The sequence below is a fragment of the Octopus sinensis genome, linkage group LG18 (assembly GCF_006345805.1).
Source record: "Octopus sinensis linkage group LG18, ASM634580v1, whole genome shotgun sequence".
NCBI classification, from domain to species: domain Eukaryota; kingdom Metazoa; phylum Mollusca; class Cephalopoda; order Octopoda; family Octopodidae; genus Octopus; species Octopus sinensis.
The window spans coordinates 42,067,593-42,080,877 of NC_043014.1; the positions used below are offsets into that span (position 1 = coordinate 42,067,593).

Sequence of the window (13,285 nt, forward strand, 5' to 3'; positions counted from 1 at the left end):
AACCATTCAGAGATCCTATAGATGATGTCACAGCCTATTGAAACGGATACCTATTGACGCTACTATCTTATTGAATGGCTCACAGCCTGCTGCCAATTTATAGCACCAAAACTTGAAAATATTTATGTAACAGCCAACCAATCAGGAGTGACCAGAGACTGGGGTGGGGGGAGACACTGAAGAAAGAGTGGGGTGGAGACGGAGAGGAAGAAATAGGAGGGGCAGTGCCAGAGAATCGAGCTTGCTTCACTTACAGCAGCTGGAGCACAGGAGAGGTGTAGTAATAATAGCGGTGGTGGTGGTGGTAGTAGTAGTAGTAGTAGTAGCAGCAGCAGTAGCAGTAGTAGTAGTAGTAGTAGTAGCAGTGGTACAGACAATGTAGGTAGGAATCACCAAGTTTTAACCCATCTGATACTGCCCACCTTTTATACCTATACCTACCAAAACACCAGTAGTACAGATGAGAGAGAGAGAGAGAAAGAGAATATAAAAGGACACTTGATAGCCACTGGCTATTACAGAGAATACTACCACAATAGTTACTGTTGTTTGTTACTGTTACTGCTGTTGTTGTTGTTGTTGCTGTTGTTGTCATCGAAGTGTGACATGGTCACATTAAAATCGTGGAGAGTGGGTTAAGAAAAAAAAAAATAGAAATAAAAATTCTGCTGGTAGAGTGTGAAAAAAAAAAATATACATATATATAAATTAAAGATTAACAGCAGTGTAACCAATAATTCTGTAAGTATTTGACCGTGTTGACCTGTAAAATAGGGCCCTTTACAGGCATTGCTCCCAACATTTTAAAACGACCTCTACCAATTTTCTGCAGACTTCCAGCTGAAAAGATATAGAATTTAAAGAGAAATGGTTTATTAAACAAAAGCTAATAAAAGCAGGAAAAAAAAATGTTTATAGAGGATGCAGATGTGGGTATGTGGTTAGGGAGTTTGCTTCTCAACCATATGGACTTGGGTTCAATCCCATTGCATAGTTCTACAGTTCCTTGGGCAAAGGTCTTCTTCTATAGCCCTGCACCAGCAAAAGTAATGGACATGGATTTAGCAGATTGAAACTGAAAGAGCCCATGATTCATTCATTCATACCATATATATATATATATATATATATATATATATACACATATATATACATATAGTGTATATATATAAAATGATGGCTTGTTGCCAACTTAATGCAGCAGTCCCAGGAAAGGGAAGAATGTTACTGTTATTTAGCCCAAGAAATACCGTCTCTAGTTGGTTACGCAACACAAGTGTTCTGTGTCCTTAAGTTTTCACCTCCACACAAATTATAAATATATATACCTATATGAAAGTTAAGAAGCTAGCTTATTGTAAACTTCTTAATTATGCAACTATATGTGTGTGGTGTGTGTGTCTGTGTGCCAACATATGAAAAATAGAAAACAGTAAAGAAAAAATAACACAAATTTAATAAAAGAATCTCAAAATATATATTTACCTCTTACGCATTGGGGTTTGTGCTCATCATTTTCAAGTCTGATTCCACCATCTCTCTCACCAACATCTAGAGAGAGAGAAAGAGAGAGAGTGAGAAAGAGAGTGAGAGAGAGAGAGAGAAGAGAGGCCAGAGGTAAGCAGATGAAGGCTAAAAGCAAAATATTTAAGAAAATCTTTCAATGGTAAAAATAAATTACTTCAATAATTATTGCAACTTTACGGAGATGTACTTGCATAGCAAGTGACCTGATCTGAGATCGTGTGCTGAAACAAACAATTGCAGAGTGGAAGGTGTTTGTAAGCCATTTAAGAAACACACAAAAGCCGTTTGATTCATTTCAACATTTAAGTTTAATTTGTCAAAATATTTTCGTCGCTATGGGACCGCGACCTGTTCACTGACAAAAATCCGTGCTGCATCTGAGAAAGTAACAGATAGTTCGTCATATATATGTACGTATGTATGTGTGTATGTATGTATGCATGCATGTATGCATACATGCATGTATGTATGTACGTACGTATGCATGTGTGTATGTATGTATGTGTGTGTGTGTGTGTGCATATACACACGCACACACACACACTAAACTTTGAGAAAATTGACGAAACCAAGGGGAGTGTGCACTCATGCAAGTAGAGATGCATATGAATGTTGATGGTCTATGCTTGTCGCAGCTTTAGGATGATATTGCTGCACCTTTACTTTTTTACTTGTTTCAGTCATTTGACTGTGGCCATGCTGGAGCACAGCCTTTAGTCGAGCAAATCGACCCCAGGACTTATTCTTTGTAAGCCTAGCACTTATTCTATCGGTCTCTTTTGCCAAACCGCTAGTTATGAGGACATAAACACACCAGCATCGGTTGTCAAGCGATGTTGGGGGAACAAACACAGACACATAAACGTATACACACACACATCCATATATATATATATATATATAAATATACATACATATATACGATGTGCTTCTTTCAGTTTCCGTCTACGAAATCCACTCACAAGGCTCTGGTCAGCCTGAAGCTATAGTGGAAAACACTTGCCCAAGGTGCCATGCAGTGGGACTGAACCCAGAACCATGTGGTTGGGAAGCAAGCTTCTTATCACACAGCTGCACCTGTGCCTGTCTTAGAAAAGACTTATCCAAGCTCCCTATATATATATATTCTTTATTTCCATTCTCCACTGCACCGGACGATAACAAAATGTTTTGTTGATTGTTTTTTTTTTAGGCATGACTGTGTGGTAAGAAGCTTGCTTCCTAACCACATGGTTCCGAGTTCAGTCCCACTGCATGGAACCTTGGACAAGTGTTTTTAACTCTTGCCTTGAGCCGACCGAAACTTTGTGAATGGATTTGATTGATGGAAACTGAAAGAAGCCAGTTGTGTGTGTGTGTGTGTGTGTGTGTGTATATATCTTTGTGTTTGTCCCCCACCACTGCTTGACAACCAGTGTTGGTGTGTTTACATCCCTGCAACTTAGCAGTTCAGCAAAAGAGACTAATAGAATAAGCACAAGGTTTTAGAATAAATAAGTACTGAGGCCAATTCATTCGACTAAAAATTCTTGAAGGCAGTGCTCCAACATGACCACAGTCTAATGATCCCAATGCAAGTGGCACATCAGCCAAATATACATACATACATACCTACATACATACATAGTGAAAGACAATGTTTTGCATATAACTACATACACAACTATGAATGCAGGAAAGGAGATGCATGTGTGTGCATGCGTGTGTGTGTGTGTGTGTGATCATAAATAGGTTAAAAACATGAAAAGCTTTAGAAGACTTACCTTGAAATCATACTTCCTGGACCATTTTAATTTCTCTTTGGCTTTTGAACAATCTCCCAAAAGTAGATCCTATTCAAGAATTATAAAATTTACAATGTAGAATTAGTATATAATTGTCACTTCAAGAAGAAAGTATATTCTGTAACAGAGAAATGAAGATCCAATTTGTATATTTTTATAATTGTACTTTATAATCTCTGACGAGGCCTTGAGATATATATATATAAGTAACTCATTTTTAACTGCATATTACCTCAATACATCTGACTAATATAGGCACAATGAGATACCTTTATCTACTGGCTGAAACAGCTGTAAGATCCATTTTATGTGTATTATTTTTATGGTATTATCTTACTTATTGATGTATATTGTTTTATTCTGTTGGATTTAGATGTTCCTATTTAAGTAGTTAATAAATAATATGAATTGGTAATATCTGTAAGTCGATGATTTAAAGGAATCTGTTCCTCCATTTTCTTATATATATATATATATATCATCATCATCATCATCATCATCATTTAACGTCCGCTTTCCATGCTAGCATGGGTTGGACGGTTCAACTGGGGTCTGGGGAGCCCGAAAGCTGCACCAGTCCAGTCAGATCTGGCAGTGTTTCTACAGCTGGATGCCCTTCCTAACGCCAACCACTCCGAGAGTGTAGTGGGTGATTTTATGTGCCACCGACACAGGTGCCAGACGAGGCTGACAAACGGCCACGCTCGGATGGTGTTTTTTATGTGCCACCGACACAGGTGCCAGACGAGGCTGGCAGACGGCCAATATATATATATATATATATAAGTGTGTGTGTGTGTGTGTGTGTGCGTATGTGTGTTATATTTAAGAATTGAAAGAAACACAGAGCATCTCAAAATAAATACAGTAACGAAAGGGTTATTCAATTATAAGCAGAAGGCCTGAAAGTTCAAAGGAGGGGATAAGTCAATTACATCGACCACCCAGTGCTTGAAAGGATGAAAGGCAAAGTCAGCCTTGATAGAATTTGAACTCAGAACATAGACAGTCGTAACACCACAAAAGCATTTCGCCCAGTGTGCTAACAGCTCTCCAGCTCACCACCTTAATAATAATAATAATAATTTTACTTAAACAAATACTTCGTGAATGCTTAACAGATGTGTAAATGCTGCCTCATGACTGACTGGGCAAACAGCTAAGTCATGTCTGAAATATATAATTACATGTATAGCCACCAGATGGCGGCGTAAGTAGTACCGGTTGTTAAGGCTGAAACAGTTTGGTGACAATGGGGCTTTTGTAAAGGACCCTAACGTAACATAACTGTAAATTGCAATGTTTGTGTATATAAAGACATATTAGGGAGTTGTACAGGAAGAGACAAAAGACCTGGGTTCATTCCTGAGCTGTACAACTACAGGTTTTTATTTTCGTTTTAATCTAATAATCAAGCAAGACAGATGTGTTTGCAATTATTTATAACAGAATAGTTATAGGAAGTAGTTGCTTAACCCCAAATCAGACCCAATTGATTAAAGCTATGATCAATTACACTCCAGTCATGACCAACCAGTCTTTCTTTTAATATATCAGTGCTAAAATAAAAAACTTTTGGTATATTGTTTGACAATGGCACAGGTGTGGCTGTGTGGTAAGAAGCTTGCTTCTCAACCACATGGTTCCAGGTTCAGTCCTGCTGTGTGGAACCTTGGGCAAGTGTCTTCTACTAGAGCCTCGGGCTGACCAAAGCTTTGTGAGTGGATTTAGCAGATGGAAACTGAATGAAGGCCATCATATATAATGTGTGTGTGTGTCTTTGCATCTGTGGTTTCCCCCCCACCATCACTTGACAACCAGCATCGGTGCGTTTATGCCCCTGTAACTAAGCGGTTCAGCAAAAGAGACTGATAGAATAAGTACTAGGCTTACAAAGAATAAGTCCTGGGGTTGATTTCTTCACCTAAAAACACCCTTTAAGGCTGTGCCCCAGCATGGCCACAGTCAAATGACTGAAACAAGTAAAAGAATGAAAGAATGACATATTTCTAGTGTGTCTTGTCAAATATCATTTCATGTTCTTTTTAATTGGTATGCTATATTTGGGAGAATTTGGCTGTTTTTTCTAGTCAGTCATACAACCACATAGAGGATCCCGTGTCTTTTTCAATGTAAAGTTATAGAAATATGTGTCTACAATGAGGTTAAGCAGCTTTCTGCCTAACCATGTGGTCTCAGGTTCAATCCCACTGCATGGCACTTTGGACAAGTGTCTTCTACTCTTCCTACAGGCCAATCAAAGCCTTATGAATGAATTTGATAGACATAAACTAAAAGATATCCCTCATATAGAAGACACACACACACAAGCACACACACACGCACACATACACACACACATTTATTGACAACCATGCAACAGGTTACATGCTGTCAATAACATTCAAGAACATGGATCTCCAAAGTGGTCAATATCGACCTCTGAGGGTCAATGGCACTATTCAAGGGATAAATGCACATCTACTTAATTATTATTATTATTTATTTATTTATTCAAGGCAGCGAGCTGGCAGAATCATTAGCACGCCAGGTGAAATGCTTAGCAGTATTTCATCTGCCACTACGTTCTGAGTTCAAATTCCACCAAGGTCGACTTTGCCTTTCATCCTTTCAGGGTCAATGAAATAAGTACCAGTTATGCACTGGGGTTAATGTAATCAACTAGCCCCTTTCCCCAAAAATTTTCAAGGCCTTGTGCCTAGAGTAGAAACAATCATTTATTTTCTTGTACATGTCTGGGGGTTGTTGAGGGAGTCAAGGATTCCATGAAGGGGTCAATGGTCTAAAAAGTTTGGGGACCCCTGCTCAACAGTGACCTGACTTTGTAAATGAATGTCGCTATCAAACAAACAGTGTTCTTTCCCAATCTTCCATGAAAACATGGCAAAATATTACCTTATTTGGAAGCAGGTGAGGGTTGGCAACAAGAAGAGCATCCAATTGTAGGGAATGTAAAAAAGCACCCACTACACTCTTGAAGTGGTTTGCGTTAGGAAGAGCATCTAGCTGTAGCAACACTGTCAGATCAGATTGGAGCCTGGTGCAGCCTCCTGGCTTGCCAGCCCTCAGTCAAACCGTCCAACCCATGGAAAGCAGATGTTAGACAACAACGACGATGATGATATACTGTATTAAAATAAGAACTACAATAATAGTGCACATTAAATGATATTCGTGAAGGCACATGGCTCAGTGGTTAGAGCGTCGAGCTTACAATCGTGAGGTTGTGAGTTCGAATCCTGGACCAGGCTGCGTGTTGTGTTCTTGAGCAAGACACTTTATTTCACGTTGCTCCAGGTAGAAATGAGTTGCGACGTCACAGGTGCCAAGCTGTATCGGCCTTTGCCTTTCCCTTGGATAACATCGGTGGCATGGAGAGGGGAGGCTGGTAAGTATGGGTGACTGCTGGTCTTCCATAAACAACCTTGCCCGGACTTGTGCCTGGGAGGGTAACTTTCTAGGTGCAATCCCATGGTCAGTGTCGTGACCGAAGGGGGTCTCAGTAAATGATATTTATCTCTTACTGGAATTAGTAGACTAAATCCCTCTCAAATCACATCCTTGGGTCTTAAAATGGGAATGACCCTTTGGATAATGTAGTCCTACATGTAGAAAAATGATGGGACAGTCATAAAACATTCTTTATTATTAATTTTTTTTTTGTCAAAGAACATGCTTCAGGATAGATCTGCTCAGTAAAGACTGACCTAGGGCTAAACAGCAACAACAACTGTAGCAGTAGTAGTAGTAGTAGTAGCAGCACTTGTATTTAATTTAATGTAATAGGTACTCTTTACACTTTTACTTGTTTCAGTCATTTGACTGTGGCCATGCTGGAGCACCACCTTTTTAGTCGATCAAATCGTCCCCGGGACTTATTCTTTGTAAGCCTAGTACTTATTCTATCGGTCTCTTTTGCCGAACCACTAAGTTACGGGGACGTAAACACACCAGCATCAGTTGTCAAGCGATGTTAGGGGGGGGGGACAAACACAACCATATACACACACACACACACACATATACATATATATGTATACAGTTTCCATCTACCAAATCCACTCACAAGGCTTTGGTCGGCCCGAGGCTATAGTAGAAGACACTTGCCCAAGGTGCCATGCAGTGGGACTGAACTCGGAACCATGTGGTTGGTAAGCAAGCTACTTACCACACAGCCACTCCTGCGCCTATATATATATATGTATATATATATATATATACATATATACGACGGGCTTCTTTCAGTTTCCGTCTACCAAATCCACTCACAAGGCTTTGGTTGGCCCGAGGCTATAGTAGAAGACACTTGCCCAAGGTGCCATGCAGTGGGACTGAACTCGGAACCATGTGGTTGGTAAGCAAGCTACTTACCACACAGCCACTCCTGCGCCTATATATATATATATATATATATACATATATACGACGGGCTTCTTTCAGTTTCCATCTACCAAATCCACTCACAAGGCTTTGGTCGGCCCGAGGCTATAGTAGAAGACACTTGCCCAAGGTGCCATGCAGTGGGACTGAACTCGGAACCATGTGGCTGGTAAGCAAGCTACTTACCACACAGCCACTCCTACGCCTATTTCATATAAATCTGCACATAAGATGGAGAACGACACACGGAAGTGATAACGTCAACAGCAGCCCCGACTTAAATTGCATTAATCTGCAGGAAATATGTGCTGGCTTTTGGTTTAAAGATAGGGTACATCTGGTATCTATTGGTAGGCGGAATACAAGGGGTCAGCATGCACATGTGTGTGAGGGGGTGGCAGTAATGCATGGAGCAGTAAGGCAGGGGTACGGGGGAAATGTAAAGGGGATAACGGAGCAAAAATAATTTGAGGTGGTGGAAAGAGGTGGGGTAGAATATTTTGGAGTTAACAGCGGGTAGCATCAGGGGTAGGAAGAAGATTGGTGGAAATGAAAGTGGTGGGTGTATAGAGAGTGGAAAGTATGGTGTGGGAGGTGGAAAGTGAGAGAGAGAGAAAAAGAGAAAGAGAGGGGATAGCTAAAATATTTTTTTATACAACAGGAAGAGGGGGCATCTCTCCTTCTCTCTATCTGCCTATCTTCCACCCACACTTTCTTAATCTCTGTTTTTCTATCTCTCAATCTATACCTGGAATGAGTGAATTCGTCCGTTTATCTATCCATCTTATTGACAATACACACAAATAGACATGAATAAGTGTATACATACATACATATATATATATATATTCATCATTTAACGTCTGTTTTCCGTGCTAGCATGGGTTGGACGGTTCAACTGGGGTCTGGGAAGCCAGGAGGCTGCACCAGGCTCCAGTCTGATCTGGCAGTGTTTCTACAGCTGGACGCCCTTCCTAACGCCAACCATTCCATGAGTGTAATGGGTGCTTTTTACGTGCCACCGGCACAGGGGCCAGAGTAGGCTGGCAACGGCAATGTTCGGTTGGTGCTTTTTACGTGCCACATATATATATACATACATATATGCAGACAGACAGACACATTCATGCACACACACATTCAGATAAAGACACATATACACACACACATATATTCATAAACACACACACACACACACACACATATGCATTTGACAGTGCTTAACAAGACCAATGTGAGATGAACAGTAAAAACTGAATGATTTGTAATCAAACACATACAAATACTCATATGCACACACACACACACACACACACACACATATATACACACACTTACACACATACACACACACAAATATGCACTTACACACAGACACCTACTCACACATACATGTGTATACCATAGATGTCATTTATGAGTAAATAAACTGCCAAATTTCTTTCAATTTAGTCCAACAGAAAGCAACTGTGGCAGATAAATAAATTGACAACACATAAATGTGAGTGTATATGTGTGTGTGTGTATATATATATATATATATATATATGTGTAAAGTGAGAGAGATCATACTGGAAGTATTAAGGTGAAAAGGAGAAGGCGGAGGGTTAAATTAAACAATGTTTATACATACAAATATAAACATGCAACTAATACACTGCAAGTGCACAAACACACACCCATACACACACATACACAATACTATGTTGATGTATATTGAAATTTACATGTCCACACATGTGTACAGACACACACAAGCACCACATGTGTACTTTCATTGAAGCACAAATGAATAAAATAAATGGGTAAATGAAAAAGGAAAAAAAAGACAAGGTCGAAGGACATATATATATATATATATATAATATATATATATATATATATATATATATATATATATGTATGTATGTATATATATATATATACACACACACACACACACATGCATAATATGTACACACATACATACACGACCAAAAAGGGTTTCATCATCATCATTATTTAAGGCGCAGGAGTAGCTATGTGGTAAGTAGCTTGTTCATCAACCACATGGTTCCAGGTTCAGTCCCACTACTGACACCTTGGGCAAGTTTCTTCTACTATAACCCCGGGCCGACCAAAGCCTTGTGAGTGGATTTGGTTGACAGAAACTGAAAGTAGCCCATCATGCATGCATGCATGCATGTATGTATGTATGTATGCATGCATGCATGTATGTATGTATGTATGTGCGTGTATATATTTGTGTCTGTGTGTCCCCCCCAACATCACATGACAACCAATGCTGGTGTGATTACGTCCCTGTAACTTAGCGATTCAGTAAAAGAGACCGATAGAATAAGTATTAGGTTTACATAGAATAAGTACCAAGATCGAATTGCTCAACTAAAGGTGGTGCTCCAGCATGGCCACAGCCAAATGACTGAAACAAGTAAAAGAATAAAAGAATCTGTTTTCCATGCTGGCATGGGTGGGATGGTTTGACAGGAGCTAGCTAGGCAGAGGACTGTAAGTAACCAGACTTCCCTGTTTGTTTTGGCATGGATTTTATGGCTGGATGCCCTTCCTAATGCCAAACACCTTACAGAGTGGACTGAGTGTTTTTTACATGGCACCAGCACTGCTACCAAAAAGGCTTCCCTTAGAGGACAATAGCTTGTCAATACTACCCTTTCTTCTGTCACTGAACCCCACCTCACCCATCCATTGTACCTAATTGCAAAATACAGCAGTTATCGGACTGGGTCCTATAATATCTCCTATCTGTTAAGGTAGCGAGCTGGTACAATCATTAGCACGCCAGGTATTTAGCGGTATTTCGTCTGTCGTAACGTTCTGTGTTCAAATTCCACTGAGGTCAACTTTGCCTTTCATCCTTTCGGGGTCGATAAATTAAGTACCAGTTACGCACTGGGGTCGATATAATCAACTTAATCTGGGTGTCTGTCTTTGTTTGTCCTCTCTGTATTTAGCCCCTTGTGGGTAGTAAAGAAATAGGTATTTCATATGTCTTGATGTTCTGAGTTCAAATGCCGCCACGGTCGACTTTGCCTTTCATCCTTTCGGGGTCGATAAATTAAGAACCAGTTACGCACTGGGGTCGATATAATCGACTTAATCCGTGTGTCTGTCTTTGTTTGTCCTCTCTGTATTTAGCCCCTTGTGGGTAGTAAAGAAATAGGTATTTCGTCTATCTTGATGTTCTGAGTTCAAATGCCGCCACGGTCGACTTTGCTTTTCATCCTTTCGGGGTCGATAAATTAAGTACCAGTTACGCACTGGGGTCGATATAATCGACTTAATCCGTGTGTCTGTCTTTGTTTGTCCTCTCTGTATTTAGCCCCTTGTGGGTAGTAAAGAAATAGGTATTTCGTCTATCTTGATGTTCTGAGTTCAAATGCCGCCACGGTCGACTTTGCTTTTCATCCTTTCGGGGTTGATAAATTAAGTACCAGTTACGCACTGGGGTCGATGTAATCGACTTAATTCCATTTGTCCGTCCTTGTTTGTCCCTTCTATCTTTAGCCCCTTGTGGGCAATAAAGAGATAAGAAATAAGAAATAACAAACATACATAACACATACAGATTTATGCACAAACATACATAGGGACAGACAGGCAGGCAGGCAGGCAGACAGACAGACAGACAGACAGATAATGGTATTATGAAAGAGCTAAACTTACCACTTCAGTTGGACGGTTATATTTAGGATTAATCTTGACACGGACTTTGCCAGTTTTCTTATCTTTACCAACTTCATCAACACCTTTACCTTCCCACCTGAAAATGCACAGAGAGAGAGAGAGAGAAAAACCTTTAAAGTACAATTTACTAACACAAAATAAACTGTTGATGATAAAGATGGAATCAGTAACACACAGCACTATTGTTCATTCTTCTCTTACTTACTTACATAAGCTCAGAGTGGAGAAGGCTTACCACAAGATCTATGAAATCATTTGAAAATAATTTTTTTTTATAAAATGTGTGATTTGTGGATATCATACATGCATGCACACACATATACATATTAGGCTTCTTTGTAGTTTCCATTTGGCATATTGATTCACAAAAAGAAAAGGGGTTTTGGTTCGCCAAGGGCTGTAGTGGAAGACACTTGCCGAAAGTGCTGCACAGAATGCACTGAACCCAAAACCACACAGCCATGTGTACCATGTGTGTGTGTGTGTGTGTGTGTGCACATACATGCAAACATACACTCACATGGACACAGAGACAGATAGACAGACAGACATACATATAGATAGATAGACAGATAGATAGACAGACAAATAGACAGACAGACAGATAGATAGACAGACAGACAGACAGATAGATAGATAGACATACATATACACAGACAGCTAGACAGATACATACATACACACACACACATACATACGTACACAGATAGATAGAGACAAAGATAGATAGATAGCTACAAAAATAGATAGATAGATAGATAGATAGATACAAAGATAGATAGATAGATAGATAGATAGATAGATAGATAGATACAAAGATAGATAGATAGATAGATAGATAGATAGATAGATACAAAGATAGATAGATAGATAGATAGATAGATAGATAGATAGATAGATACAAAGATAGATAGATAGATAGATAGATACAAAGATAGATAGATAGATAGATAGATAGATAGATAGATAGATAGATAGATAGACAGGCAGACAGACAGACAGAGATAGATAGACAGAGATAGATAGACATAAACATAAAGATAAATAGATAGACAAACAGATAGAGATACACAAAAAGATAGATAGATAGACAGAGATACACAGAAAGATAGATAGATAGACAGATAGATAGAAATGTTTATATACATACACACTCCATTTACTAAACAATGTCTGTTCCACTACCTCCCACACTGCAGCCACCCCACCACGACCATCACCACCCTACTTTCTCTAACAACTCCAAATTTCTTTATCTGATTCTTAAAGTTGTTTTTAAAGACGTGCGGGAGGAAGGTTTAGGATAAGGTGCCGCCAACAACCATACCAAAGGTAGAATTCTGTAACTATTTTCTGGTAATTATCTAAATGTCTGTTATCAGAGAGATAGAGCAAACATGAAACACGGGATGATCCCAGAGGATTACATCAGCTGATAATCTGGGTAGAGATGTTGGTCTTGAAGGGTCACAGAGGGAATATCAACGCCAGCCTCCGTTGGCTGTAATGGATCATCATATTTAGGGAATACCACACACATACATGCGTACACACATATGCGTGTACAGATATGTATTCATACAGTCTTACATGCATAAATATACTCTTAAATGCATGCATATATATATATATATATATATATATATATATATATATATATATATATATATACATATATGCATCTACATATATACACACATACGTGCATGTACACATAGAGATACATACATACATGTACACATACAGATACATACATATACACATACACACACACATGTACACATACACACACGTATGTACACATACACACATATATGTACACATACACACACATGTACATATATGGACATATACACACACACATGTAC

At 39.2% G+C, this 13,285-nt stretch overlaps 1 protein-coding gene across 2 annotated transcripts in view; it reads right to left on the reverse strand.

Moving 5' to 3' along the window:
- Positions 1–13,285, reverse strand: part of LOC115221408 (GDP-mannose 4,6 dehydratase) — a 91,934-nt gene that overhangs the window by 2,495 nt on the left and 76,154 nt on the right. For both annotated transcript variants that reach the window (XM_029791589.2, XM_029791588.2), the window contains 4 exons: positions 11,397–11,493; positions 3,291–3,359; positions 1,486–1,551; positions 698–840 (listed from right to left, as the gene is read on the reverse strand). In XM_029791589.2, coding sequence (XP_029647449.1) covers positions 1,489–1,551; positions 3,291–3,359; positions 11,397–11,493 — 229 coding nt within the window. In that variant the 3' untranslated portion in view covers positions 698–840; positions 1,486–1,488. The remainder of the gene's footprint in view (positions 1–697; positions 841–1,485; positions 1,552–3,290; positions 3,360–11,396; positions 11,494–13,285) is intronic.